Source organism: Ziziphus jujuba, chromosome 10 (genome assembly GCF_031755915.1).
Source record: "Ziziphus jujuba cultivar Dongzao chromosome 10, ASM3175591v1".
NCBI lineage: Eukaryota > Viridiplantae > Streptophyta > Magnoliopsida > Rosales > Rhamnaceae > Ziziphus > Ziziphus jujuba.
In genome coordinates this window covers 2,149,492-2,176,431 of record NC_083388.1, presented here as the reverse complement: position 1 = coordinate 2,176,431, position 26,940 = coordinate 2,149,492, and the positions used below count along the sequence as shown (strand labels likewise).

General features: G+C 37.1%; 4 protein-coding genes across 6 annotated transcripts; all 4 read left to right on the top strand.

The window, feature by feature from the left end:
- Positions 1 to 284: 284 nt before the first annotated feature.
- Positions 285 to 1,545, top strand: LOC132799574 (disease resistance protein RGA2-like). Its single transcript, XM_060811790.1, has one exon. It carries the CDS (start codon positions 316 to 318, stop codon positions 1,543 to 1,545), a length of 1,230 nt encoding a protein of 409 aa, XP_060667773.1. The 5' UTR covers positions 285 to 315.
- A 51-nt stretch (positions 1,546 to 1,596) lies between these two features.
- LOC132799603 (putative disease resistance protein RGA3) lies at positions 1,597 to 2,343 on the top strand. The gene has a single exon (XM_060811894.1). It carries the CDS (start codon positions 1,597 to 1,599, stop codon positions 2,341 to 2,343), a length of 747 nt encoding a protein of 248 aa, XP_060667877.1.
- A 6,024-nt stretch (positions 2,344 to 8,367) lies between these two features.
- Positions 8,368 to 11,006, top strand: LOC107410434 (uncharacterized). 3 transcript variants are annotated; one of them, XR_009634548.1, is made up of 4 exons: positions 8,368 to 9,592; positions 9,681 to 9,763; positions 9,935 to 10,265; positions 10,520 to 11,006. XR_009634548.1 is itself a non-coding variant. In XM_048467921.2 (4 exons), exons 1-4 carry the CDS (start codon positions 9,566 to 9,568, stop codon positions 10,585 to 10,587), a joined length of 414 nt encoding a protein of 137 aa, XP_048323878.2. In that variant the 5' UTR covers positions 8,372 to 9,565; the 3' UTR covers positions 10,588 to 11,004. The 3 variants fall into 3 exon arrangements, 2 of the variants coding, with proteins under 2 accessions (XP_048323878.2, XP_060668255.1); XM_048467921.2 differs by having other exon boundaries at positions 8,372 to 9,592; positions 10,030 to 10,265; positions 10,520 to 11,004; XM_060812272.1 differs by having other exon boundaries at positions 8,423 to 9,592; positions 10,030 to 10,265; positions 10,527 to 11,005.
- Positions 11,007 to 18,609: 7,603 nt separating this feature from the next.
- Positions 18,610 to 21,780, top strand: LOC132799602 (disease resistance protein RGA2-like). The gene is made up of 2 exons (XM_060811893.1): positions 18,610 to 20,127; positions 20,230 to 21,780. Exons 1-2 carry the CDS (start codon positions 18,610 to 18,612, stop codon positions 21,778 to 21,780), a joined length of 3,069 nt encoding a protein of 1,022 aa, XP_060667876.1.
- The last annotated feature ends 5,160 nt before the right edge of the window (positions 21,781 to 26,940 follow it).

Here is a 26,940-nt window from a genome sequence, read left to right as displayed (position 1 = left end):
TCTTAAAAAGACGTCCTTTTTATCATGGAAAGAAATGGTCTTACATCACTTTATGCTCTATAAGAAACGGCCGCACCCAAAAGGATTGTGCCATGTCACACGAAGGGGGTGTGAATTAGTCAAAGAAAAAACAAATATATATATATATATATATATTCAAGAGCTCATTAAGAAAGTGGTTGGCAGCCTAGAGGTAGCTCGTGCGTCGGGATCATTGATCAAGAGCTCATTAAAGTCAAGACAGCAAAGCAAGTCAGTTCATTACAACAACAGAGAAAATAGGGACAGATCATAGAATCGGGACCCACAAAATAAATGCAGACAGCGAAGCCAAGCGAAGGTATCAATGCTAAAAAGATGGCAACAAGAAGCTTTGCTTATTTCCAAAGCATAGTCTTGTTTTTTTTTCTCCTGCAAATTGATTTTGAAGAACAATTCCAAGAAACAATTATGGAAGCAATTATGGAAGCAGTCGTCTCTAGCATTGCTGAAGGGATCGTTCGGAGATTGGCCTCTGAAGCTGTGCAAGAAATTGCATTGCTTTGGGGTGTAAATGAAGAGCGTATAGGACTTCAAGAGACCATTTCAACAATCAAAGCTGTACTTACTGATGCAGAGAAGAAGCAGATCCATAGCGATCAAGTCAAAACATGGCTTAGTAGACTTGAAGATGTTGTCTGTGAAGCTGATGACTTGGTGGATGGGATTTCAACTGAAGCTTTGCGACGCCAAGTGATGACCAGTAACACCCCCATAGCCAAGCAGGTATGCACCTTCTTCTCGACCTCGAATCAACTTGTGTTTCGACACAAGATGAGTCACAAAATAGAGTCTCTTAAGAAGAAACTAGCTGTGATTAGAGATGATAGGCAATTCCGTTTGGAGGAACACCACGGAGAGGCTCAAGCAATGTATAATAGAGCGGTGAGGGATACTCACTCGTTTGTCTCTGAAGGAGAAGTGGTTGTTGGGAGGGAGGGTGACAGAATGAAAATCCTTCAACTTTTGTTGGATACAAAATCTCACCATGAGAATGTATCAGTTGTTAATATAGTGGGTCATGGTGGACTAGGAAAGACCACACTTGCTCGACTTGTGTTCAATGATGAAAAAGTCGAAAAACATTTTGATCTCAAAATGTGGGTGTGTGTCTCTGATGCAGATTTTGATGTTGGATTGCTTGTTCAGAAAATTATTAAATCTATATCTAATGAGAAAGTAGAAAATTGTGAGATGGAGTTATTGCAAAAGTCTCTTCGAAAAAAAATAAGTGGAAAACGATATCTCCTTGTTCTTGATGATTTATGGAATGAGAATCGCGAATTATGGTTGAAGTTGAAAGATTTATTGTTAAATGGCATAGATGGGAGCAGAATAATTGTAACTACTCGCAGTATGGTGGTTGCAAGGATTACAAAGACCACATTAGAACCATATCTCTTAGGAAATCTTGATGATGATGAGTCTTGGTCTTTGTTTAAGAAAATGGCATTTACGGAAGGACAAGAACCAAACAACTCCAACATCATCCAAATTGGAAATTAGATTGTCAAAAAATGCAAAGGAATTCCTCTTGCCATAAGAACCATTGGAAGGATGCTGTACTATAAAGATCCAGAAACCGAGTGGTTGTCCCTCCACAAAACTGAATTTTCGAAGATATCTCAAGATGATAGTGATATTTTACCCACATTAAAGCTTAGCTATGATTGTCTCACCTCCAATTTGAAACATTGTTTTTCCTATTGTAGCTTGTTTCCTAAAGATCATTATATTAATGTAGAAAACCTTATCAAGCTTTGGATGGCTCAAGGATTTATTAAGGCATCTGATGCAAATCAATCACTAGAGGATATGGGCCGTGAATATTTTATGGAATTATATTGGAGATCGTTTTTTCAAGAAGTGGAAGAAGATGAGTTTGGTAATATATATTATTGTAAAATGCACGATCTCATGCATGATCTTGCACTAAAAGTAGCTGGAGCAAAGTGTGCTATGTTACCATCAGACAAAAAAGATATTGACAGAAGAGCTCGTCACTTGTCATTCAATTTTTCCTTAAAATCATCCCAACAGATTCCAATTTCTGTGTCTCAAACAGCAAATAGGATCCGAACAGTTCTTTTGCCTAGCCAACAAAGGGAACGTTATGCATTGAGAGAAAGTTTGCAGTTATGTGATGCATTTTTTTCAAATTTCAAGTTCTTACGTGCTTTGGATCTGCATGACTCTGGATTAACGACATTATCAAATTCCATTGGAAAATTGAGGCATCTAAGATATCTCGATCTTTCTGGTACAAAAATCAAGGCATTGCCTAATTCCATTACCAAGTTATAGAACTTGCAGACTCTGAAGCTGTCCATGTTGGGTGAATTCAAAGAATTTCCAAGAGATATGAAAAAATTAATAAGCCTCAGGCACCTTGAGTTTCTTGGGGTGAGGGATTTGAGACATATGCCAAGTGGACTGGGACAGTTGACTAATCTTCAAACCTTATCATATTTTGTGTTGAGTAAAGGGACAAACTTGAGGCATGGTTGTGGTGATCATGTTGCTGAGCTAAAGGAACTAATGCCTTTAAATAGCTTAAGAAATCTCTGCATTATAAATTTGAGACACGGAAAAACAGATGGTAAGGCAGCAAATTTGAAGGCAAAACAATATCTTCAATCCTTAAGATTAGATTGGTCTTCATCAAATGATAGAAAAGATCTTGGAGGCGCCATCGAATGTACTAGCACTGACGAGTATGAAATGACATTGGAGAGCTTCCAGCCAGTCCCAAATCTGAAAAGCTTGTGGTTAGGTGGTTACGGGGGTGTGAGGTTGTCAAGTTGGGTTCCCTCTCTTAAACAGCTAGTAAGCTTTTCTTTGTCAAACTGTATCAAATGCCAAACTCTGCCACCATTGGATCAGTTCCCTTCTCTCAAGAAACTTGATTTGTATAACATGCCTCTTATAGAATATATTTCAGATGACTTCTTCACTCCATCAAAAGCGGCATCATTGATGCCATCCTTGGAAGTTCTGTATCTTCGATATTTGTCTAATCTTAAAGGATGGTGGAGAGATACTGTGACAGATGGTACTTCTGAAAGTACAACAATGCCATCATCATCCATGTTCCTTTACTTTCCTCGTCTTTCTGATTCACATATTCAGGGTTGCCCCAAATTGAAGTTCTTGCCCTTCTCCCCATCTATCGCACACCTAACACTAGAAAGTTCAACTTGGATGCCATTCCATCGAACAATGATGAGCATTACAACAGAAGAAACATCATCATCATCATCGACTCCTTCTTCATCTACACAACTTATGGCTTCCTCTTTCTCTCATTTGGTGTCCACTTTGAAAGATCTGTCGCTATGTAATATCGAAGATGATCTACATGTTGTGGTTCTCTGACCACTTTAGAGAAGAAATATGAGAAGAAAATAAAAGAATTCTATTAATCTCTTAAAAATAGAATACAAAAATAAAAACTTCTCTCATGGAGGATTCTCTCGTGGAACCTCTCTCTGCACTCTCCAATTCTCTCTGGAATTGCTCACTCTTCTCTCAAGTTCTCTCTGGAACTTAAACAACTCTCTCTCTTGGAGTTTTCTCTCAATTCTCCTCACTTGGGAGGATTGAGATTGCTCTCTTGGCTTGGTTTTCATGCAAAGGTAAGGAGCCTATTTATAGGCTTACAAGGCCACACTTTTCAACATCTTAGCCCACAATTGTTGATCGGTGCAGCAATGGTGTCAATAATGGTGGCTGTCAACAATGGTGGCTGTGGTTGGTGAGGTTGGTGCGGCTGTGGTTGGTGAGGTTGGTGCGGCTGGACTTCACAATTCTCCCCCTCCAGCCGCATTTAAAACTGATGGTCATCTGCCATCTATTCCAGCTATGTCTCTGCATAGCTTCAGCTTCTCTTGAGCAACAACTTTTGTTAGCATATCTGCTGGATTCTCTTTTGTGTGGATCTTTATCAGTTTCAGCAACTGTTGATCTATTACTTCGCGTATCCAATGATAGCGGATGTCAATGTGCTTTGTACGGGAATGATACATTGAGTTTTTGCTCAAATCCATGGCACTTTGGTTATCACAATGTATCTTGTAGTCTTCTTGCTTGATGCCCAATTCTGTGAGAAAACGCTTTAACCACAACATTTCCTTACCCGCTTCCGCTGCGGCAATGTACTCTGCTTCAGTAGTGGATAAAGCAACACACTTCTGCAATCTTGACTGCCATGACACAGCTCCCCCTGCAAAAGTGTAGAGATAACCTGATGTAGACTTTCTATTATCAGGGTCTCCGGCCATATCTGCATCTGTATAGCCTTCTAAGATTGGATCACCTCCCCCGTAGCACAAGCACAGCTTCGATGTACCTTTAAGATACCTGAGAATCCATTTGACTGCTTCCCAGTGTTTCTTTCCAGGATTTGAAAGAAATCTGCTCACAACACCTACTGCATGAGCAATGTCTGGTCTGGTACACACCATTGCATACATCAGACTTCCTACCGCTGAAGAATATGGTACTGAAGCCATCTCCTCTATCTCTTCTTTGGATGAGGGGCACAACTTCTTACTCAACTTGAAATGATTTGCAAGTGGAATGCTGACCGGTTTGGCTTTATCCATGTTGAATCTCTTTATCACCCGTTCAACATACTTCTCTTGAGATAGCCATAACCTTCTATTCTTCCTGTCTCGGATTATTTGCATTCCCAAAATTTGTTGAGCTGGTCCTAAGTCTTTCATATCAAAAGACTTAGACAATTCTTTCTTCAACTTACTAATCTTCATTGCATCTTGTCCAACGATCAACATGTCGTTCACATATAGCAAAAGTGCAATGAAGTTTCCACCTGAAAATTTTTTAATATAAACACACTGGTCTGCTGCAGTCCTTTTATAGCCTTGACTCACCATAAACGAGTCAAACTTCTTATACCATTGTCTTGGTGCTTGCTTGAGGCCATACAAGCTCTTCTTTAGCTTGCATACGAGGTTTTCTTTCCCTGAAACCTCAAATCCTTCTGGCTGCTCCATGTAGATTTCTTCATGTAAATCACCGTGAAGAAATGTTGTCTTCACATCCATCTGCTCAAGCTCTAGGTTTAGACTTGCTACTAAACCAAAAATGACTCGAATTGAAGTCATTTTTACCACTGGTGAAAAAATCTCATCAAAGTCAATTCCTTTCTTCTGAAGAAATCCTTTGACCACCAATCGGGCTTTGTGTTTCACCACCTTTCCGCTGCCATCTTTCTTGAGCTTGAACACCCATTTATTCTTTAGTGCCTTCTTTCCTGTTGGAAGCTCAACCAACTCATAAGTATGATTTTTCTGCAAGGATTCCATCTCATCTTGCATTGCTTGCAGCCACTTTTCCTTTTCTTGATGAGAAACAGCTTCCTGGAAACTCTCTGGCTCCCCCTCTTCAGTAAGCAGAATATACTCAGATTCTGGAAATCTCTTTGATGGAATTCGGCCTCGCTCAGATCTCCGAACTTGTAAACCACTGGTTTCAGGAGGTGTACCATCATCTGACCGCTGTGATGGCCCTGCAGCTGCTTGAGAGGATTGAGTCTCCCCCTGCTCAATATCCCCTTCTTCCTCCTGGTCTGCTTCTGGTATATCTTCATGCACCTCATTATCCTCTGTGGCTATTTGTGCTGGTGCTGGATTAGGACAAAAATTCTCGGCACTAGAACTACAATTAGGAGACATTCTGGGCTTTGCAATGTCTTCCATTTTCTGGTTTTCATGGAATACTACATCCCTGCTTCTAATAACCTTCTTGGTTTTCGGGTCCCATAACCTGTATCCGAATTCTTCATCTCCATATCCTATAAAGATGCATGGAGTAGATCTTACATCGAGCTTCTGTCTGAGCTCCTTGGATACATGTACATAAGCTAAACAACCAAACACTCTTAAATGAGAGTAGGAGGGAATCTTACCCGACCACACTTTCTCCGGAATTTCAAAATTCAACGGTACTGACGGTGATCTGTTGATTAAATAGCAGGCGGCACGAACAGCTTCTCCCCAGAATGGCTTTGGCAGCTTAGCCATACTGATCATACTTCTGACCTTTTTCCATAATGGTTCGGTTCATTCTTTCGGCTATTCCATTATGTTGTGGGGTGCGAGGGACCGTCTTCTCATGTCGAATGCCGTGTCTTCTGCAGTAGGCATCGAACTCCTTGGAAGTATACTCGCCTCCATTATCTGAACGGAGACATTTCAGCTTCTTTCCTGTTTCACGCTCTACCATGGTATGAAACAGTTTGAAGTAATCCAATACCTGGTCCTTTGTCTTCAAGAAATATACCCACACCTTCCGTGAAGCATCATCAATGAAGGTCAGGTAATACTTGTTGCCACCTAATGATTCCACCTCCATGGGACCACAAACATCAGAGTGCACCAGACTAAGCAACTCTGATCTTCTCGATGCAGAGGAACTGAAGGAGACTCTATGTTGCTTACCAAACAAGCAGTGATTACAAGGATCTAGCGCAGCATCCTTGCAAACAGTGATAAGCTTCTTCCTTGCCAAAGTGGACAATCCTTTTTCACTCATGTGACCGAGTCTCTGGTGCCACAGATTTTGAGACGCCTCTCCTTCTGCAATATTGAGGCTGTCTGCACATATCTTCACATGAGTCTTGTACAACGTTCCACAAATATGTCCTCGGGCGACAACTATGGCACCTTTCGTCATTTTCCATGTGCCTTTGCTGAAGTAGTTGTCATAGCCTTGCTTGTCTAAGGCTGCTCCCGAAAGTAGATTAAGCCGAAGGTCTGGAACATGACGGACATCCTTCAAAGTGATTGTACAACCAATATTCGTTTTTATCTGAATATCACCAGTTCCCATAATCTTTGCGAAACTGGAATTTCCCATCTTTACCGTACCAAAGTCTCCTGCTTTGTACGTTTTAAAGAAATCTCTGTGTGGAGTGACATGGTAGGATGCTGCAGTATCGACTACCCACTCAACATCTTGGGTTGATATATGAAGGCATGTCTCTTCTTCGGTGGAGCAGAGCGCCACTTCTCCTGTACAAGTGACTAGTGTCTCTCCATCCTTCTTCGGCTGATTACCTTGGAGTCTCTGCTCTCTCAACAACTTTCTGCAGTTCTTCTTCATGTGACCCTCCAGGCCACAATGATAGCACTTATACGATGATTTTCTGCCGTCTGTAGATCTGCCTCTGCTCTTGCTCCTGCCTCTCCCCCTATCTCGACCACCTCTTTGCTGTCTTCCTCTCTCTGTGACGAGAGCATGTGACTGATCCATGCCAATGTCCTTTCTCCTGGCCTCTTCATTAAATAGGGCATCCTTAACCATAGCCATAGTAAGTTTGCCATTCGGGGCCGAATTGCTGAGAGAGACTACCAATGTCTCCCAACTGTCTGGAAGAGAGCTTAGAAGTAGGAGGGCCTGATCCTCATCCCCTAGTTGGTAATCCACAGCAGATAGTTGATTTACCAAGCTCTGGAACTCACTGGTATGCTCGGCTACAGAAGTTCCACTCTGTAATGTTAGATGTACCAATCGCTTAAGCAACAGGGCTTTGTTCCGAGCAGTCTTGGCCTGGTACATGTCCTCCAATTTTGTCCAGAGGGCATATGCATCCGTTTCCTTCGCTACATGATGGAAGACACTGTGGTCGATCCATTGCCTGATCTGACCGATCGTTTTCTTGTTTAATTTCTTCCATTCTGCTACTTTGCTGGGATCGGGGTTTTCACCTTTAGCTTCTATAGGATCAAACAGATCCTTACAATTGAGGAGATCTTCCATCCGAGGTCTCCAAAGTGTATAATTTGTGGCAGTGAGCTTAACCATAGCTCCCGAAGATGATTCTTCCATTGACATTATGGCTTGACCAAAATTGGAGCTGAATTTGGCAAAACGGAGTTAACCGTTGCGTCCGGAACGGCCGAAAATGGTGGACTTGACTCTTCCGGGGTCAAAATATAATTACCAGAAATTTTGGGGCAAAAAATGTAATTTCACAAAATTTCTGGGTCAACCTGCAAATACAGAAACTATAGGGGTCAATCTGTAATTTCCAATAGTTTAGGGGCTGCACCGTAATTTCAGAAAACTACAGGGGTCAATCTGTAATTTCCAATAATTCAGGGGCTGTTCCGTAATTTCCAAAACTTCAGGGGCCGTTCCGTAATTTTAGAAAATATTGCTGACGTGGCAGATGGTGCTGACGTGGTACCACATGGCAGATGACGTGGCAGATGACGTGGCTGACGACGTGTCACTGGCGTGGCAGGGGTTCGCTGACGTGGCTGCTGACGTGGTCGTCTTCAACCTCCAGACGGCGCGTGCGGCGCGTGGGCGCGTGAACAGTTGCAGAAAAATTTCAGTCGGCGCGTGCGGGCGCGTGGAACGTCCGTTGTCTCTCCGGCGAACTTCGTTGTTCTCCTCTCGTCGGGTACTTTCACCTGGGAGTGTCAAATTAATTATTTGAGCAACTTTCCGAAACACCAACTTGAAGAACAGTAGCTTTGTTTCTTCAAATTTTGGACCCAAGCTCTCGACCTGGAGCTCTGATACCACTTGTTGTGGTTCTCTGACCACTTTAGAGAAGAAATATGAGAAGAAAATAAAAGAATTCTATTAATCTCTTAAAAATAGAATACAAAAATAAAAACTTCTCTTATGGAGGATTCTCTCGTGGAACCTCTCTCTGCACTCTCCAATTCTCTCTGGAATTGCTCACTCTTCTCTCAAGTTCTCTCTGGAACTTAAACAACTCTCTCTCTTGGAGTTTTCTCTCAATTCTCCTCACTTGGGAGGATTGAGATTGCTCTCTTGGCTTGGTTTTCATGCAAAGGTAAGGAGCTTATTTATAGGCTTACAAGGCCACACTTTTCAACATCTTAGCCCACAATTGTTGATCGGTGCAGCAATGGTGTCAACAATGGTGGCTGTCAACAATGGTGGCTGTGGTTGGTGAGGTTGGTGCGGCTGTGGTTGGTGAGGTTGGTGCGGCTGGACTTCACACTACACTCTCTTCCCAATTGGTTCAAAAGCCTTACATCTCTAGAGATCCTGAGCTTTGATGGGTGCTCAAAGTTAAAGCATCTATCCCCCATCATTCAACATCTAGTCTCACTTCGACATTTGGGTATTATTGGATGCAATGAGCTTGACATGTCCAGGGCTGAAGTGATTTCATGGAAAGCCTGTACAAGCCTTGTGTCTCTCTCATTCAGGGATCTTCCACGACTGGAGACTCCTCCTGAAGGGCTTCAATACTTTACTACCTTACGGGGACTTGAATTTTTTGAGTGTAAGAATTTGAAGGCCATACCCGAGTGGTTTAGCAACCTCACATCACTTATAGAGTTTATCCTAATCAGTTGCCCCAATTTGACATCATTGCCTAAAGGATTACGCAGTATCACCTCTTTACAAACATTGAGGATTTGGGGATGTCCCATCTTATTGCGGAGATGTAAAAGGGAAAAAGGAGAGGATTGGCCTAAAATTGCTCACATTCCTCGTTTGGATTTGGGGTCCCCTGATGATGCGGAATCCCCTTCTGTCTCAGGTACATTATACATAACTCAATTACAAAAGCATCGCTACTTTTCATTGTAGTCTTTTTTTATACATATATGAATTTTCTGATTAAGCAGGGTCGTCCAAGTGGAAAATCTTTAACAACTTTCGAGTACCCCAACTCTGCAACAAATAATGAAATAAATATATCACAAGCCAGGTAATTATTTTATACATATAATATATATATATATGCTGCATCAATCTTACTATTTATTCCTAATTAGTATCCGCGCCAATTTGGAGGATTTTTTTTTTTCTCGCTTAATATTGCAATACCAATTGAAGCATTTTTTTTTTAATTATTTCTGGTAATAATTACCACTTGAAGCTTGAGAGGAAGTTGAGCTAGAAAAACAATACGAGTTTGGCCGTTTTCGCTTTTCCTAACTCTCAAAACTGAAACTCAGTCGGCATATGCTGTAGGGTAATTTTGGGCCCACCAAAAGCCTACCACAGCAAATACAAATCCAACACACCAGTCCAAATCCATATTCACATTTCCCAAACCTATCACATGAGAGCAGCTAGGAAGAACCAGAAGCGTTTTGCATACAGAAGGGGAAGAAGTAAGTGGCAACCCTTCAAAACAAAGGACACAGGTGGGAACAAGCGGGGAAATCAAGGACTATGCGTACTGAAGAAGAAAAAGCGCGGGCAAGGTAAATCTTGTTTTTCCTCTCTCTCTCTCTCTCTCTCTCTTTCTCTCCTTCTCTCTCTCACAGCAGTGTCTCCAAAGAGGGAGAGCTCTTCTTCATCTCTCTCTCTCTTTCTCTCTCTCTCTCTCTCTCTCTCTCTCTCTCTCTCTCTCTCTCTCTTTCTCTCCTTCTCTCTCTCACAGCAGTGTCTCCAAAGAGGGAGAGCTCTTCTTCATCATCATCTTCAATTATTTCTGACATCATTGCTTGCTTTATAGTCTATAGGCACTCAGAAGCATTGGGATTGTTCCATGTCACTGTAGACAAAGGGGTGTGGGGCGGCTAGGAGAGAATATTTAGAAAAGCAATACGGCGTCGTTTTCCGCCAGTTGGTTTTAGAAGCCAAATCTTGAAACGATGTCGTATGACTTTGCCATTTGTGTTAAAAGCTAGTCCAGTTAATTGTTTTGTTTGATTGTTAGAATTGTTAAACGATGCGTTTTAGTCTTTTAGCTTTTATCAAAGGAGCTTCTTGATCTTCTTGTTAATTTTCCATTTGTCTCAAACGGATGGCCATTGTTGTATTAATTTCTAAGCGTGAGAATATATTATTGATCAACTAGCTCCAGAACCGTTTAGAGTATTCTCTCTGTTCCTTTTGAGAGCTTGGATTCATTCTATACAGACTATTGCGGCATCATGAGATTAGAGTTACAATGATGCTGCAAAATGCTCAACCCTGTACGGTATTATTAATGTGCACAAATTGTACTACTTTGTTTTTGTGAATATGGAAAACTAGTTGATCAGTATATTTTGTCAATGAAACAAAGGGAACAAACTAATATTGTTCATTACCTATTTATTGAATGTTATGTATATATATATATATATACTAGGTGTGCACACATGCGATGCAGGTGACTTAATCTAAAATTAGGGTATCTAATTGTAGTTTGTTTTAGTTTTGAATAGTTCAAATTAAAATAATTTTTTAAATTACTATAATATAATAATTTGATAAATGTGTCAATGTATATTAACAATTAATAAATTTGTAAGATTTTGATTTAAAATATAAATTATCTATTTATTTTATATTAATTGTAAAGATGAAATTTGAATAGAATTATCATATAAAATATTCTATGAATAATGATTTTTTTTTTTGTTTTTTTTGGGATACAATATGAATGGTGATTTGTTTAGTAAAAATTGTCATATTTGATTGCTGTTCTTTGTCATATAAATAACAAATTTACTCAACAAATTCATATTTTCATTTTATATCTTTCTACAAATTGCATTCTTTTTAAGTTTGTTCTTAAGCCAAATAAACTTTCTCTTGCTGCCCTCATCAACTATAGGAGAGGACTTTGTAGTTCCTTTCAATATGTTTTCGGTATCATTTGGTTGTGAAAGGTCTAAATTGCTAGCCATATTTGCCTCACTTCTAAGATTTCATCGTCATTGTTAATCCGATAAAATATTATTGATTTTAATTCTTTCTCATTTTCAAACATAGTAAATTCTGAAAGTTGTAATATAAATAACTAAGCACACTAAATAAAAGTCTATCTAATTATTTAAGGATTCATAGTTCAACAATATAGATCTTCATGTACTAAGTTGCTTTTATCAATTAAATATGGCACAAAAGTGAAATAATTACTTCTTAAAATGAGTTGAAATAAAATGATGTTAGATATAAATAGTATAATATTTTAAATATTAAATTCAATGTAATTCTATCCCCAAAAAAATTTAAATGTGTAAAAATATTAATAAATATTTCATCACTGTCAATTATGTATGTATAGTCATGCTTCTTATAAAAGGTCCTTTAACATTAGTAAATAATATAATTGTAAAATAGAAAACAAAAAAACTACAGAATGGTGCTCTTTCAAAGAAATGGTTTTTGAGACTTATTTTGTTTTTTTTTTTTAAAAAAAATATGAGGACGTATTTTTGAGACTTATTACCAAACAAGGCTAAAGTGACTCTTTTTCTTTGTTTTTTTGTTTTTTTTTTTCCTTCTTTTTTTTTCTTTTTCTCTGTTTTTTGGTTTTTGTGTTGTTTTTTTTGTTTTTTATTCTTTTCCATTTGAATATCAAACCTAGTAAAGCAAGAGAGCAGACACTTTTTTCGTTTTTGTTTTGTGTTTTGTTTTTATGTTTTTTATACTTTTCTATTTGAATATCAGACCTAGTAAAGCAAGAGAGCGGACACTTTGACCGATACATTTCTATTTAAAAAATATTAATCTCTCATACTACTCATAACCCTGCTATAAATCTAATTCCAACTTTAGTAGTATATGAATTAAAAACCCATATACTTTTAATGTTAACAATGAAACAATTCAGCTTAGGGCCAAAAAAAAAAAAAGAAAAAAAAACAATGAAACAATTGAGTGACATAGGTAGCAATCAAGATGGCAACAGCCATTCCTGCTAAATTCCCCACCACTGTCGAGGTTGGCAGTGGGCAGAAGGCAATAAATAAATAAATAATAATGAAACATTGAAGAAGTCAATTGGTTGACTCATTCCAATAATCTAGTAACTACAAACTTCTTCCTCAGAGGATAAGGATGAATCTCAACATTGCGTTCTATCCGATAATTGTAATCCATTCGAACAAACAAGAAAGAAAATACTCCCATTACCCCAAAAAAAAAAAAAAAAAACAAAAAACAAAGGAAGAAAATACTCCATCCAATTTTCCTGATCGCCCAAGAAAAGGATTTTAACTTCAAAATTTTCACTTTTTTCTCATCCTTCTAGTCCTCATACGTGATTATATACATATATATATATATATATATATACATATATATTTCTTCTGTTGATTTTGTCTTTATGCTTCCAGTATGTTGTTGATATTGTGATTTTCTTCATTATCATACTGGTAGTCATCATCTTCATCTGGATCGATGTCGATGTCTTCATCTGATTCTTGATTTGTGATTCTTGCAATATCTCTGTTGATTATTTTGTGTTTTTTAAACATTTTGTGGTAAATAGCAGCAAGGTCTAGATACATTGTTTTGTAGTGAAAAGATGTAAATACATCATTCCATACATATCTGAATCCTTTGTGAATATATAATTTTGTATATTGATTTTCTTTAGCTAAAAAATATTTTTGATTAATGTGTTGGAGATTGAAATTGTCTCCATACACAGCAGCTCTCCAGTGGCGTAATTGCCTGGTGATTGGGCTGGAACACCACATGTCCATGGTTGCTAATAGTTATTTTACTAATCAAAACCTTCCCCAACCTGAAATTGTTGAATTATTAGTCACAGGTTTTACCGGTACGTTACACTACTGGTGGGAAAAACATTTAACAGATCAATCTAAATCAGAAATCATTCATGCAGTCAAATTAGATGAAGAAGGATTCCCCATATTTGACGAATCAATAGGTCAAGGCGTCCCTGATGGTGTCAATACCTTGTTAGCCACAATCATTAAACATTTTATAGGAACCCCTACCGCCGTCACAGAAAGAATTCATAGTCAATTAACTAATTTACACTGTCCCACTCTTAGTGATTTTGAATGGTATGTCCAAACATTTACCACTGGAATCATGATGCGAGATGATAGTAATCAACCTTTTTGGAAAGAAAAATTTATTAATGGTCTACCCCAATTATTTGCTAGAAAAATCAGAAATGTCTTAAGTAATGATAGTGGTCACATAGACTACGATTCATTAACTTATGGCGATATAGTCTCAATAATCAAAAAAGAAGGATTAAAAATGTACACTGATATGAAAATAGCTAATCAACTAAATAATGATAAAAAGAAAACTAAATACGAATTAGGAAACTTTTGTCAACAATATGGTCTCTCTACTATAGCACCCTCTAGGCAAAACAAAATCAAAAACAAATCATATAAGAACACTCTTAGACATAATAAATATTCACATTCTATATATATATATATATATTGTTCTGATTTTTAATTTTTTCTTTCAAAAGCCGGGCATGAGAAGAATAGAAATTTGACAAACCACACAAAAATTTAGTAAATAGAAATTATAAAATAATATCACAATCGTAAGCGAAAATTGACAGTTCCGCATCCCCTTTGTACTCCTCGCTAAATGAACATTAAAACTCAACATCATAATTTACACCCAAAATGCTAATTCCTTGACAAAGTAATGAGGCAACAGGGAAAAAAAAAAAAAAAAAAAAGATAGAACTGGGTTTCACTCACAGGAAAATATGAATCCATCCACATGGGAAAATTCATAAAAGAAAAGAAAACAAACCAACTTGGACACATCAATTAGCAAGTTCCAGCAATGGCAGATTATCGAAAGTCCCATTAATGTCCTGATGCTACTGCTGCTGGCAATGACAACGTTTCTCCATCTACTTTATTAATCATACAAATTTTTTTGTAGATTTAAAAGATGTGCAAGCATTAGCAAAGAATTGTTGAGGGTGAGATGTTGTTGGTTTTCGATCTATGAAGAAAAAGAAGAAAAACCTCAAATTTGATGTTAAAAGAAGGAAACCAATAGTAAAAAATCTATTATGAAAAAAATTGCCTTAACCAGAGTCTCTAGTCCAGAGAAGAAAATGAAAAGTAATTTTTTATTTATTTATTTTTTTTTTTGAGTTTACGATTGTGTGCGTGGAAAGAGCAGTTGGCGCACAATCAATAACCATACTGCGCAATCCCAATGAAAAGTTTTTTTTTTTTTTTTTGTGTGTGTGTGTGTGTGTGAAAAGAGTTGTTGCCGCACAATCGGTAACCATACTGTGCAATCTCGAAAATCTCGAACAAGGGATCCGTATCTGGTATACATGAAATTACCATCGTATTGTTGGCATACCATCTTGGAAGGAAAATCACAAAAAGGGTAGAGCTGGGTATTTTTACTATAAATGGCATCATTTTAAAAGAAAATAAAATTAAAAAAAAATCCAAAACAAAAAGAAAATGCAAAACGCGGAAGGTGCAGTCGTTTTTGAACTATTTGAACTGTAAAAAAAAACTAAAATTCATCAGGACTTCTAGATAAAGGATGTATATGTTTCTTCAATACTATCATAACTTTATTGTTTTATTTTATTTTGTTTATTTACTGTTTTCATCACTAATGAGGTTAATGAGGTAATGCATTTTGTTGTTACAGTGATAAATAATTGGATCACGTAAAGAAGCGAAATATTTGACACTCCATTCTAGAATAATATAATACTGAAAAGATACCAAATATGGTACCCCCACAAAACACAAAGATGCAGTTGTATTTCTTTTCTATTTTTTGGTCATAATAAATCTCATTCATACTAAGAATTAAGATTGGAAACGAGAGGCAAAATATTAAACAAATAAGAACAATCCGCTAGTAAATATTGCTTAATTAGCAAACAAAGATTGCAAAGCTTTCCAATTTTGGATGCAAAAAACATTTCCTATCCTACAATTTTTGTTACAGATGAAGAAATTTGAAAAAACTGATGCATCTGAGGAAATACAATATCTTCGAAGAATTCTTTAAATATTCAAACAAAATAAAATTGTCTCTTTGATGTCTATTTTCACTATTACTATTGTTTCTTTCTTTTAACTAACTAGCTTGCTTTCTTCCCAAGAAACATCCTATATATATTTTTCTTGATAAACACTTTAGTTACTACTACTTTGCAGGCCTTAGACGTTTCCCGAATCAAGACTGGGGATGAACGCTAGCTATTAAACAAATTTTGCATTCACCTTGCTGTTTCGCCGAAGGAGAAAAATTTTATTCCCGAGCGTTCCAAACGAAGGAAAATAATATGTAAAATTAATTCCATCCATAATTTTTTGGAAAACCATAAGATTATAACAAACTTACAGACAAACAGCCATTGCACTAGAATTATCATTAAAAACTCTATGTTTTTCTTAAAGTCTATCGATGAAAGAAAAATAAACAAATAAATAAATCTTCCAATGGAACTCTGCGTTTTATCAGTTGGAGATTTTTTTTCTTATATTCTCTTGCAAGCTTAACTCCATTTGTCTATTTTGTTTAAAGGGTATAAATTGCAAACAAAAAGAAACTCAAATGGAAGTGCATGTGAAAAAGGAAAATACAAATAACTTCTAAAAAGTTTATTGTAAGGTAAAGTGTTTTGTAATAATCCCTTTGAATTTTTGATAATTTAACTAGTTTCTATTATTGATAAGGATACTTTAATTTATGATATAGCAGTAACATTAATTATATGGCAACCACTTCTCATTCCATTTTGAATAAAAATATTTTTTTCACTGTCTGATATTAATTAACTAGAAATTATATTGTGAAAAACCCGATACTACCTCGTTGACTTGAGACTTACATCTTACCTCAATCTTTACACTCTTAATTGCATTAAAAAATTATAAAAAGCAACTACCCTAGAAATGGGACAAAGAAATAAATCATCATCTTAATTCTACAGCTTGTAATGAGAGGCTTGAAAATTATGAGATGGAGCCTTTCCAAAAATCTCTTGGACAAAAAAATAAGTGGAAAGCGTTATCTTCTTGTATTGGATGGTGTATGGAATGAAAACCACAAATTATGGTTGAGTTTAAAAAATTTATTGGTAAATGGCACAAATGGGAGTAAAATAATCATAATTACCCATAGTATGGTGGTTGCAAGAATTACAATGACCATAATGGAACCATATGTTTTAGGAAAGCTTGACGAAGATGAGGTCTTGGTCTTTATTAAAAAAAATGGCTTTTAGGGATGGACAAGAGCCAAACGGCGCCAACTTAACACTGTCGAGATTGGAAAGGAGATCGTGAAAAAATGTAGAGGAAATCCTCTTGTCATAAGCACCATAGGAAGGATGTTTTAATTCAAAGATCGAGAAACCGAGTGGTTGTTTTCAACAAAACAGAATTTTCAAAAATAATAATTACATTTGAAAATGAAACATTAATACGTATCTCCTCTTCAAACAAAAGCTACTTTAACATGAACCCTTAACTTTTGGCCAATCAAATTTTTAGGATTGCAAGCTGCTATCAATTCAACCAGCACAATAAGTATTAGTTTTCATTATCAATATATTGATAAGTACATAAATTATGATGCAGCAGTAACATTAATTATGTGGTAAGCAATTCTCATTTCAATTTGACTAAAAATTTTTTTCAAACATCTTATATTGATTATATAAAATTTATATTATAAAAAACTAATAATGTGTTTTATTATCTTGAGACTTACACCTTTCCTCACTCTTTACACTTTAATTGCATTTTAAAACGCACAACATCATAAAAAGCTACTACCCTAGGAATGGGAAAGACAAAGAGGAATATACAAAGAAAGAAATGAATCAATATGTACAATATAGTACACATCCATAAAGCACATAGTTAGAGGATGTTTTCAGTTTAACATGGTTTTATGTGTGTAGGAATTGGATTAGCAATGGCTGCTTGCTATGAACAAATTTTGCATTCATTTTGCAAGAAGCACCATTTTTCTTGTGACCAAATCAAGTACGGCTGTTTTGGGCGAAAGAAAAGCTGTTTCCTAGCTTTTGAACGGAAAACTAGAATTTGTTATAAACGCTATTCTACCTGTTTAATTATTATTATTCTTATTATTGTTATTATTATTGGTGAAATGCCTATTTAATTATTTGTGATATAAATATCTATAAACTTTTAGAATGCATAGAGCATCTCCAAAGAGTTTTAAATATTTTTTAAGATGTTCTTAAAAAGACGTTCTCTTTATCATGGAAAGAAATGCTCTTACATCACTTTATGCTCTATAAGAAACGGCCGCACCCAAAAGGATTGTGCCATGTCACATGAAGGCGGTGTGAATTAGTCAATGAAAATATATATATATATATATACAGTCCGTCTATGGTGCGGACGGTCCTCATGCGGATCACAGTATTGGTGAAGTATTGGTGATGATTTTCTAAGAAACCGTCGTTAATATTATGAAAAACCGTCACTAATATTGCGGTCCTCATGCGGACTGTCCTCACCATAAAATTTCCGTATATATATATATGTATGTATATATATACATTCAAGAGCTCATTAAGAAAGTGGTTGGCAGCGTAGAGGTAGCTCGTGAGTCGGGATCATTGATCAAGAGCTCATTAAGTCAAGACAGCAAAGCAAGTCAGTTCATTACAACAATAGAGAAAATAGGGACTGATCATAGAATCGGGACCCACAAAATAAACGAAGACAGCGAAGCCAAGCGAAGGTAGCAGTGCTAAAAAGATAGCAACAAGAAGCTTTGCTTATTTCCAAAGCATAGTTTTGTTTTTTTTTCTCCTGCAAATTGATTTTGAAGAACAATTCCAAGAAACCAATAATGGAAGCAGTTGTCTCTAACATTACTGAAGGGATCGTTGGGAGATTGGGCTTTGAAGCTGTGCGAGAAATTGCATTGTTTTGGGGTGTAAATGAAGAGCTTATAGGACTTGAAGAGACCATTTTAACAATCAAAGCTGTACTTGCTAATGCAGAGAAGAAGCAGATCCATAGCGATCAAGTCAAAACATGGCTTAGTAGACTTGAAGATGTTGTCTGTGAAGCTGATGACTTGGTGGATGGGATTTCAACTGAAGCTTTGCGATGCCAAGTGATGACCAGTAACACCCACATAGCCAAGCAGGTATGCACCTTTTTCTCGACCTCGAATCAACTTGTGTTTCGACACAAGATGAGTCACAAAATAGAGTCTCTTCAGAAGAAACTAGCTGTGATTAGAGATGATAGGCAATTCCATTTGGAGGAACACCACGGAGAGGCTCAAGCAATGTATAATAGAGTGGTGAGGGATACTCACTCGTTTGTCTCTGAAGGAGAAGTGGTTATTGGGAGGGAGGGTGATAGAATGAAAATCCTTCAACTTTTGTTGGATACGAAATCTGACAATGAGAATGTATCAGTTGTTAATATAGTGGGTCATGGTGGACTAGGAAAGACCACACTTGCTCGACTTGTGTTCAATGATGAAAAAGTCGAAAAAGATTTTGATCTCAAAATGTGGGTGTGTGTCTCTGATGCAGATTTTGATGTTGGATTGCTTGTTCAGAAAATTATTAAATCTATATCTAATAATCAGAAAGTTGAAAATTGTGAGATGGAGTTATTGCAAAAGTCTCTTCGAGAAAAAATAAATGGAAAACGATATCTCCTTGTTCTTGATGATTTATCGAATGAGAAACGCAAATTATGGTTGAAGTTGAAAGATTTATTGTCAAATGGCTTAGATGGGAGTAGAGTAATTGTAACTACTCGCAGTATGGTGGTTGCAAGGATTGCAAAGACCACATTAGAACCATATCTCTTAGGAAATCTTGATGATGATGAGTCTTGGTCTTTGTTTAAGAAAATGGCATTTGTGGAAGGACAAGAACCAAACAACTCCAGCATCGTCCAAATTGGAAAGGAGATTGTCAAAAAATGCAAAGGAATTCCTCTTGCCATAAGAACCATTGGAAGGATGCTGTACTCTAAAGATCGACAAACCGAGTGGTTGTCCTTCCACAAAACAGAATTTTCGAAGATATCTCAAGATGATGGTGATATTTTACCCACATTAAAGCTTAGCTATGATTGTCTCACCTCCAATTTGAAACATTGTTTTTCCTATTGTAGCTTGTTTCCTAAAGATCATTATATTAATGTAGAAAACCTTATCAAGCTTTGGATGGCTCAAGGATTTATTAAGGCATCTGATGCAAATCAATCACTAGAGGATATGGGCCGTGAATATTTTATGGAATTATATTGGAGATCATTTTTTCAAGAAGTGGAAGAAGATGAGTTTGGTAATATAGATTATTGTAAGATGCACGATCTCATGCATGATCTTGCAGTAAAAGTAGTTGGAGCAAAGTGTGCTATGTTACCATCAGACAAAAAAGATATTGACAGAAGAGCTCATCATTTGTCATTCAATTTTTCCTTAAAATGATCCCAACAGATTCCAATTTCTCTGTCTCAAACAGCAAATAGTATCCGAACAGTTCTTTTGCCTAGCCGACAAAGGGAAGGTTATGCATTAAGAGAAAGTTTGCAGTTATGTGATGCAACTTTTTCAAATTTCAAGCTCTTACATGCTTTGGATCTGCATGACTCTGGATTAACGACATTATCAAATTCCATTGGAAAGTTGAGGCATCTAAGATATCTCGATCTTTCTAGTACAAAAATCAAGGCATTGCCTAATTCCATTACCAAGTTACAGAACTTGGAGACTCTGAAGCTGTCTGGGTTGGGTGAATTCAAAGAATTTCCAAGAGATATGAAAAAATTAATAAGCCTCAGGCACCTTGAGTTTGTTGGGATGAGGGATTTGAGACATATGCTAAGTGGACTGGGACAGTTGACTAATCTTCAAACCTTATCATATTTTGTGTTAAGTAAAGGGACAAACTTAAGGCATGGTTGTGGTGATCATGTTGCTGAGCTAAAGGAACTAATGCCTTTAAATAGCTTAAGAGATCTCTGCATTTTAAATCTGAGACACGGAATAACAGATGGTACGGCAACAAATTTGAAGGAAAAACAGTATCTTCATTCCTTAGAGTTAGATTGGTCTTCATCAAATGATAGAAAATATCTTGAAGTCACTATGGGAAGTACTAGCAGTGACGAGTATGAAATAACATTGGAGAGCTTCCAGCCAGTCCTAAATATGAAAAGCTTGCAGTTAAAAGGTTACGGGGGTGTGAGGTTGTCACGTTGGGTTTTCTCTCTTAAAAAGCTTGTAAGGTTTTCTTTGTCAAACTATATCAAATGCCAAACTCTGCCACCATTGGATCAGTTCCCTTCTCTCAATAAACTTGATTTGTATAACATGCCTCTTATAGAATATATTTCAGATGACTTCTTCACTCCATCAAAAGCGGCATCATTGATGCCATCCTTGGAAGTTCTGTATCTTGGAGATTTGTCTAATCTTAAAGGATGGTGGAGAGATACTGTGACAAATGGTACTTCTGAAAGTACAACAATGCCATCATCATCCATGTTCCTTTATTTTCCTCGTCTTTCTGGTTCACGAATTGAGGGTTGCCCCAAACTGAAGTTCTTGCCCTTCTCCCCATCTATCACACGCCTAACACTGGAAAGTTCAACTTGGATGCCATTCCATCGAACAATGATGAGCATTACAACAGAAGAAACGTCATCATCATCATCATCATCATCATTGACTCCTTCTTCATCTACACAACTTATCGCTTCCTCTTTCTCTCATTTGGTGTCCACTTTGAAATATCTGTGGCTATGTCATATCGATGATGATCTACACTTTCTTCCCAATTGGTTCAAAAGCCTTACATCTCTAGGGAGCCTGGGCTTTGATGGGTGCTCAAAGTTAAAGCATCTGTCCCCCATTATTCAACATCTAGTCTCACTTCGAGAGTTGTATATTATTCGATGCAATGAGCTTGACATGTCCAATGCTAAAGTGATTTCATGGAAAGCCTGTAAAAGCCTAGTGTCTCTCTCATTCATCAGTCTTCCATGACTGGAGACTCCTCCTGAGGGGCTTCAGTACGTTACTACCTTACAGGAACTTCTATTTTTTTATTGTAAGAATTTGAAGGCCATACCAGAGTGGTTTAGTAACCTTACATCACTTACAAATATTGATCTAGAGGAATGCCCCAATTTGACGTCATTGCCTGAGGGAATACGCAGTATCACCTCTTTACAAACATTGAGGATTTGGGATGTCCCATTGTTGTAGAATTCTTGAACTCACTTCAATAAAGAAAATACTAAACAAGAACACACAAAATTACCGAGGTTCGGTCAAAATCGACCTACGTCCTCGTTGCTCAAGTGTTTAGCTTCTGCACTATAGAAAAATGGTGTTTACAAGCTTAATAACAGACCATCAATGGTGGATTCACACAAGAATACCCAAACCAATCTCCAAGCTCCCAATACACCCATTCACTCTTCAATCTCCACAGAGATCTCTCTCAAACCCACGTTGAGAACACAAAGAAAAACAAGAAAGAATGGCTCTCAAAACTCACAGGACTCTCTTCGCACACAGCTACACACGTTCTGCAATTTTTTTCCTTTTTTGCTCTTTGTTTTTCTATCTGCACCAGCAAGAAGAAGACTAAATATACATATATATCCAAAACAAGAAACGGTGCGTTCAACTAACTCCAGCAGCTCCAACGTGGCAAGTAACTTATGAAATATCCTTTTTGCCCTTCATTATTGCTGTAGTAAAATGATGCCTTTTTGGACCTGCAAAATTCCCTTCTTTCTTCTCTTTTTAATAGCTTGTAAACACATATATATTGGTGACCAGATTTGAGGATTATTTTTCTCACATATCTCCACCTAATCCTCAAATCATTCGCCAAATGCAGAAACTAACAACACCATCCCAGCAATCATCAACTCTCACCAAATTCAGCCTGCTCCTACTTTGAGCAAGCTTTTGCAGGCATTGAACTTGCTCAAGGGCAGGACCTTAGTTCCCATATCAGAGGGATTAAATTCAGTTGGTATCTTCTCCAACTTAAAAACTTGCTGAGTTACCATGTCACGAATGAAGTGATACTTGACTTGAATATGTTTAGACCTCTCATGGAAGACAGGATTCTTGCATAAGTGAATTGCACTCTGACTGTCAGAGTATAAAACAACCTCCCCATCAAGCACCTTCAACTCCATTAGCAATCCTTTAAGCCAAATTGCTTCCTTGGTAGCTTCAGTAGCTGCTATATACTCAGCCTCTGTTATGGACAAAGCCACAACTGGTTGTAATTGTGATTTCCAACTTATGCAATTTCCACACAAAGTAAATGCATAAGCTGAAATTGACCTTCTCTTATCTCTATCTCCTGCATAATTTGAATCTAAATAACCATTGAGCTCAACACTCTCTTGATTACCTTTGTAAATCAATCCCTCATTCAAAGTCTGCTTCACATATCTAAGCAACTATTTGATAGCCTCCCAATGAGCTTTACCCGGATTTGCCATATATCGGCTAAGGACACTAACAGCATATGCTAGATCTGGCCTTGTACAAATCATTGTGTACATAACTGAACCAACAGCATTGGAGTATGGAATTCTTACCATATCTTCTTTCTCTTGCTCTGTAGTAGGACATTGATCAGCTAAAAGTTTGAAGTGTCCTCCAAGTGGAACATTTACCACCTTGGCATTATCCATAGCAAATCTTGAAACCATTTCTGCAAGTAAGAAGTTTGCAGCAGCTTCATCTATGATTTTCTCCTATCTCTGGCAATCGAAATTCCCAAAATCTTCCTTACTTCTCCTAGATCCTTCATATCAAATTCAGATTTAAGCAACTCCTTGACTGATTGTATCACCTTCAAATTTGGACCAGCCACCAACATATCATCCACATAAAGGAGAAGATAGACAGCTCTATCACTCATAGTATCTTTAAAATATAGGCAACTATCAAAACCACTTCTTGTAAATCCAGCTTCTACCACAAAAGAATCAAATCTCTTGTACCACTGCCTTGGAGATTGTTTGAGACCATATAATGACTTCTTAAGTAAGCACACAAGCTCTCCACCTTTTTTCTTAACTTTGAAGCCTTCAAGTTGTCTCATATAGATAGTTTCTTCCAAACTTCCATGTAAAAAGGCTGTCTTTACGTCAAGCTGCTCCAATTCCCAATTGAATTGAGTTACTAAGGCCAAAATTATTCTTATTGTGGTATACTTCACAACTGAAGAGAAGATCTCATTATAATCTATGCCCTTCACTTGTGTAAAACCCTTAGCCACAAGTCTGGCTTTAAACCTCACTGGTTCAGCACTTGTAATCCCTTCCTTGACCTTAAAAATCCACTTGCAATCCACTATTTTCTAATTTGTAGGAGCTGAAACTAAATCCCACGTTTTGTTCTCATGAAGTGAATTCATCTCCTCTTTCATGGCTTCCATCCACTTAGTGCTTGCTTAGACTTCATAGCCTCCATATAAGACCTTGGTTCATTATCTACCAAGTCTTGATATGCAACCAAGGCATATGCTATATAATTTGCATAGCTGTACCTCTTGTTGGGTTTGATTTGCCTCTTTGCTCTATCTCTAGTTAACAAATATCCCGGAGAAGCTAATAATTTCTGATTTGACCTTGGGGACTGCTGTACCATTTGTTCTTCAACTGTATCTTCATCAGAAAATGATGAGGTTGGTGTCCTTGACTCAATTAATCCACTCTCTTCATCAACTGGCTGCCCCTCTAACTCATCAGCACCTTGACCATTCTCATCACCATCTTGGTTCTCCACCTGATTTGGTAAGACAAGCTGCTTCTTGTCCAATTCATGCTCAGATTGTGTACCTGCAGGGTTAGTAACTCTGCAAGGCATAGTATTTTCATCAAATATCACATCCCTGCTTATTATGACTTTAAAACCTGAATTTTCTCTAACCCACAGCCTAAATCCCTTGACACCTTGAGCATAACCTAGGACAACACACTTCACACTTCTAGGTTCAAGCTTTCCTTCAGATTGGTGTGCATAAGCAGCACATCCAAACACTCTAAGATTATTATAATCTGGTTGCTTTCCAGACCAAACATGTTCAGGTGATTTAAACTCTAAAACAGTAGATGGAGACAAATTAATTAAGTGCATGGTAGTCATAACAGCTTCATCCCAAAATAAATTTGGCAATCCAGAAGACACAAGCATACATCTCACTTTATTAAGCAATGTCCTATTCATCCTTTCAGCTACACCATTTTGTTGTGGTATGTGCTTTACTCTCCTATGCCTTAAAATACCATGGTTTTTACAAAAAATATCAAACTCATTATTACAAAACTCCAAACCATTATCAGTCCTTAAAGCTTTTACAAGTTTATTAGTTTGATTTTCAACAAGTAACTTCCATTCCTTAAACTTTGTAAAAGCTTCATCCCTGGATTTCAACACATAAATCCATACTTTCCTAGAATGATCATCAATAATGGATAAAAAATATCTATTTCCACTTTGAGTTCGTACTTTGGCAGGACCCCATAAATCAGCATGCACATAATCTAACATAAATTTAGCTTTACTTGTGCTTAAGTTAAAGCTCAACCTGTGTTATTTTCCTAAAACAAAATTTTCACAAAAATCAAGCTTGCTGATCATATCCTTGCCAAATACACCTTGCTTATTCAAATAATACAAACCCTTTTCACTAATATGACCCAACCTATTATGACATAGGTTTGTTTTATCCACAAAAGACCCAACAGATGCATTACTAGAATTATTAACAGTTTTACCAAGTAAAACATACAAACCGTTTTTCTTAACACCTTTCATGGCAACATATGCACCTTTAGTAATTTTCATTACACCATTTTTAGTTTTGCATGAATAACCAAAATCATCAAGCATTCAAAGAGAAATCAGATTTCTTTTTAAACTAGGAACATGTCTCATAGAAGAAAGTGTTTTCACAGTGCCATCATACATTTGTAACTGAATATCACCAATACCAACAACTTGGCATGACAGATTATTACCTAGAAGCACCTGACCACCATCACACTTAGTGTAGGATTGAAAACAACCTAAACTTAGGCACATATGGAATGAGCAACCAGAGTCTAGCACCCATTCAGAGCCATTTTGTTCAGAGGTGACAGCAAGAACCTCTGCTGGGTCTGATTCAGTGGAGGCTATGGCCAAGTCTCCACTTTCTTGGCTCTTTTGTTTTTCATCTCTCTTTTTCTTAAAGCAACTCTTAATGAAATGGCCTTCTTTCTTACAATAGAAACACTTTTCACCTCTAGGCCTAGACTTAGACCTGTAATTGTCTCTAGATTTACTTCTATGGTCATTTTGACCCCAACTTCTATTGACAGTTCTACCTCTTACATTGAGACCTTCACCTTTGTTTTCAGATTTTAACTCTAAGTCTCTAGATTTCAAGGCACTCACCACTATGTCTAAAGACAACTCATCCTTACCATACTTTATATGTCAGGATCCGTCCAGAATTCCTCCCCGGAACCCTAAACAAGCCCTGATCCCAAGAAAATACCACCGAACCTTCCAACGGAAAATCCGGCAGCACCTCCCCTAAGGGTAGGACTTACCACAAATTTCCTGCACTGAAAACACACTTCTATATTCATCCCCTTATTCCTCCCACGATACTACAAATTGATTCCACAAATTTCAGCACTTCAAAAATAATAACAGCGACCCAGTGCATAAATAACAATTAAATGTCCAATACAGTATACAGAGCATTATACAATAAATGTGGAATTTATACAATGACAGATAAAGAAGTAATACAAGATGGAGAGGAAAAAGGGGGGAAATACTTTTTGGACTTTCGGCAATGAACTGAGGCGTTGGGTTCGCCCCTGACAATCAACGTCTCCTAACCTGGATCTAGGGGAACGAAATTTAAAAACGTGAAATGCTAATCATCTCAGTGAGTGACCTTATCTACTGAACACCTTTAATATTAATAATATACCAAATAAAGGGATTTAATTAATCAATACCGAACAATTAAATAGATAAATAAATAATAAACAATTGAAATAATATTTTCTCTCAAAACCCTCACTATTCATCCGTTGGAAATGTTCCCCTTTTAAAATATTTTCACAAAACCCGATATTCGTACTTCCCGAAAACCAAGGGATCAAATAA

What these genes read in the sequence shown, in the direction of transcription:
- LOC132799574 (XM_060811790.1), top strand. Translation starts at nt 316, where the DNA reads ATGCAGACAGCGAAGCCAAGCGAAGGTATCAATGCTAAAAAGATGGCA.
- LOC132799603 (XM_060811894.1), top strand. Translation starts at nt 1,597, where the DNA reads ATGCTGTACTATAAAGATCCAGAAACCGAGTGGTTGTCCCTCCACAAA.
- LOC107410434 (XM_048467921.2), top strand. Translation starts at nt 9,566, where the DNA reads ATGATGCGGAATCCCCTTCTGTCTCAG. An exon ending in ATAAATATATCACAAGCCAG is followed by an intron (nt 9,764 to 10,029) that starts GTAATTATTTTA and finishes CATATGCTGTAG; the next exon opens with GGTAATTTTGGGCCCACCAA. An exon ending in GAAGAAAAAGCGCGGGCAAG is followed by an intron (nt 10,266 to 10,519) that starts GTAAATCTTGTT and finishes CTTGCTTTATAG; the next exon opens with TCTATAGGCACTCAGAAGCA.
- LOC132799602 (XM_060811893.1), top strand. Translation starts at nt 18,610, where the DNA reads ATGGAAGCAGTTGTCTCTAACATTACTGAAGGGATCGTTGGGAGATTG. An exon ending in TGCATGATCTTGCAGTAAAA is followed by an intron (nt 20,128 to 20,229) that starts GTAGTTGGAGCA and finishes TGATCCCAACAG; the next exon opens with ATTCCAATTTCTCTGTCTCA.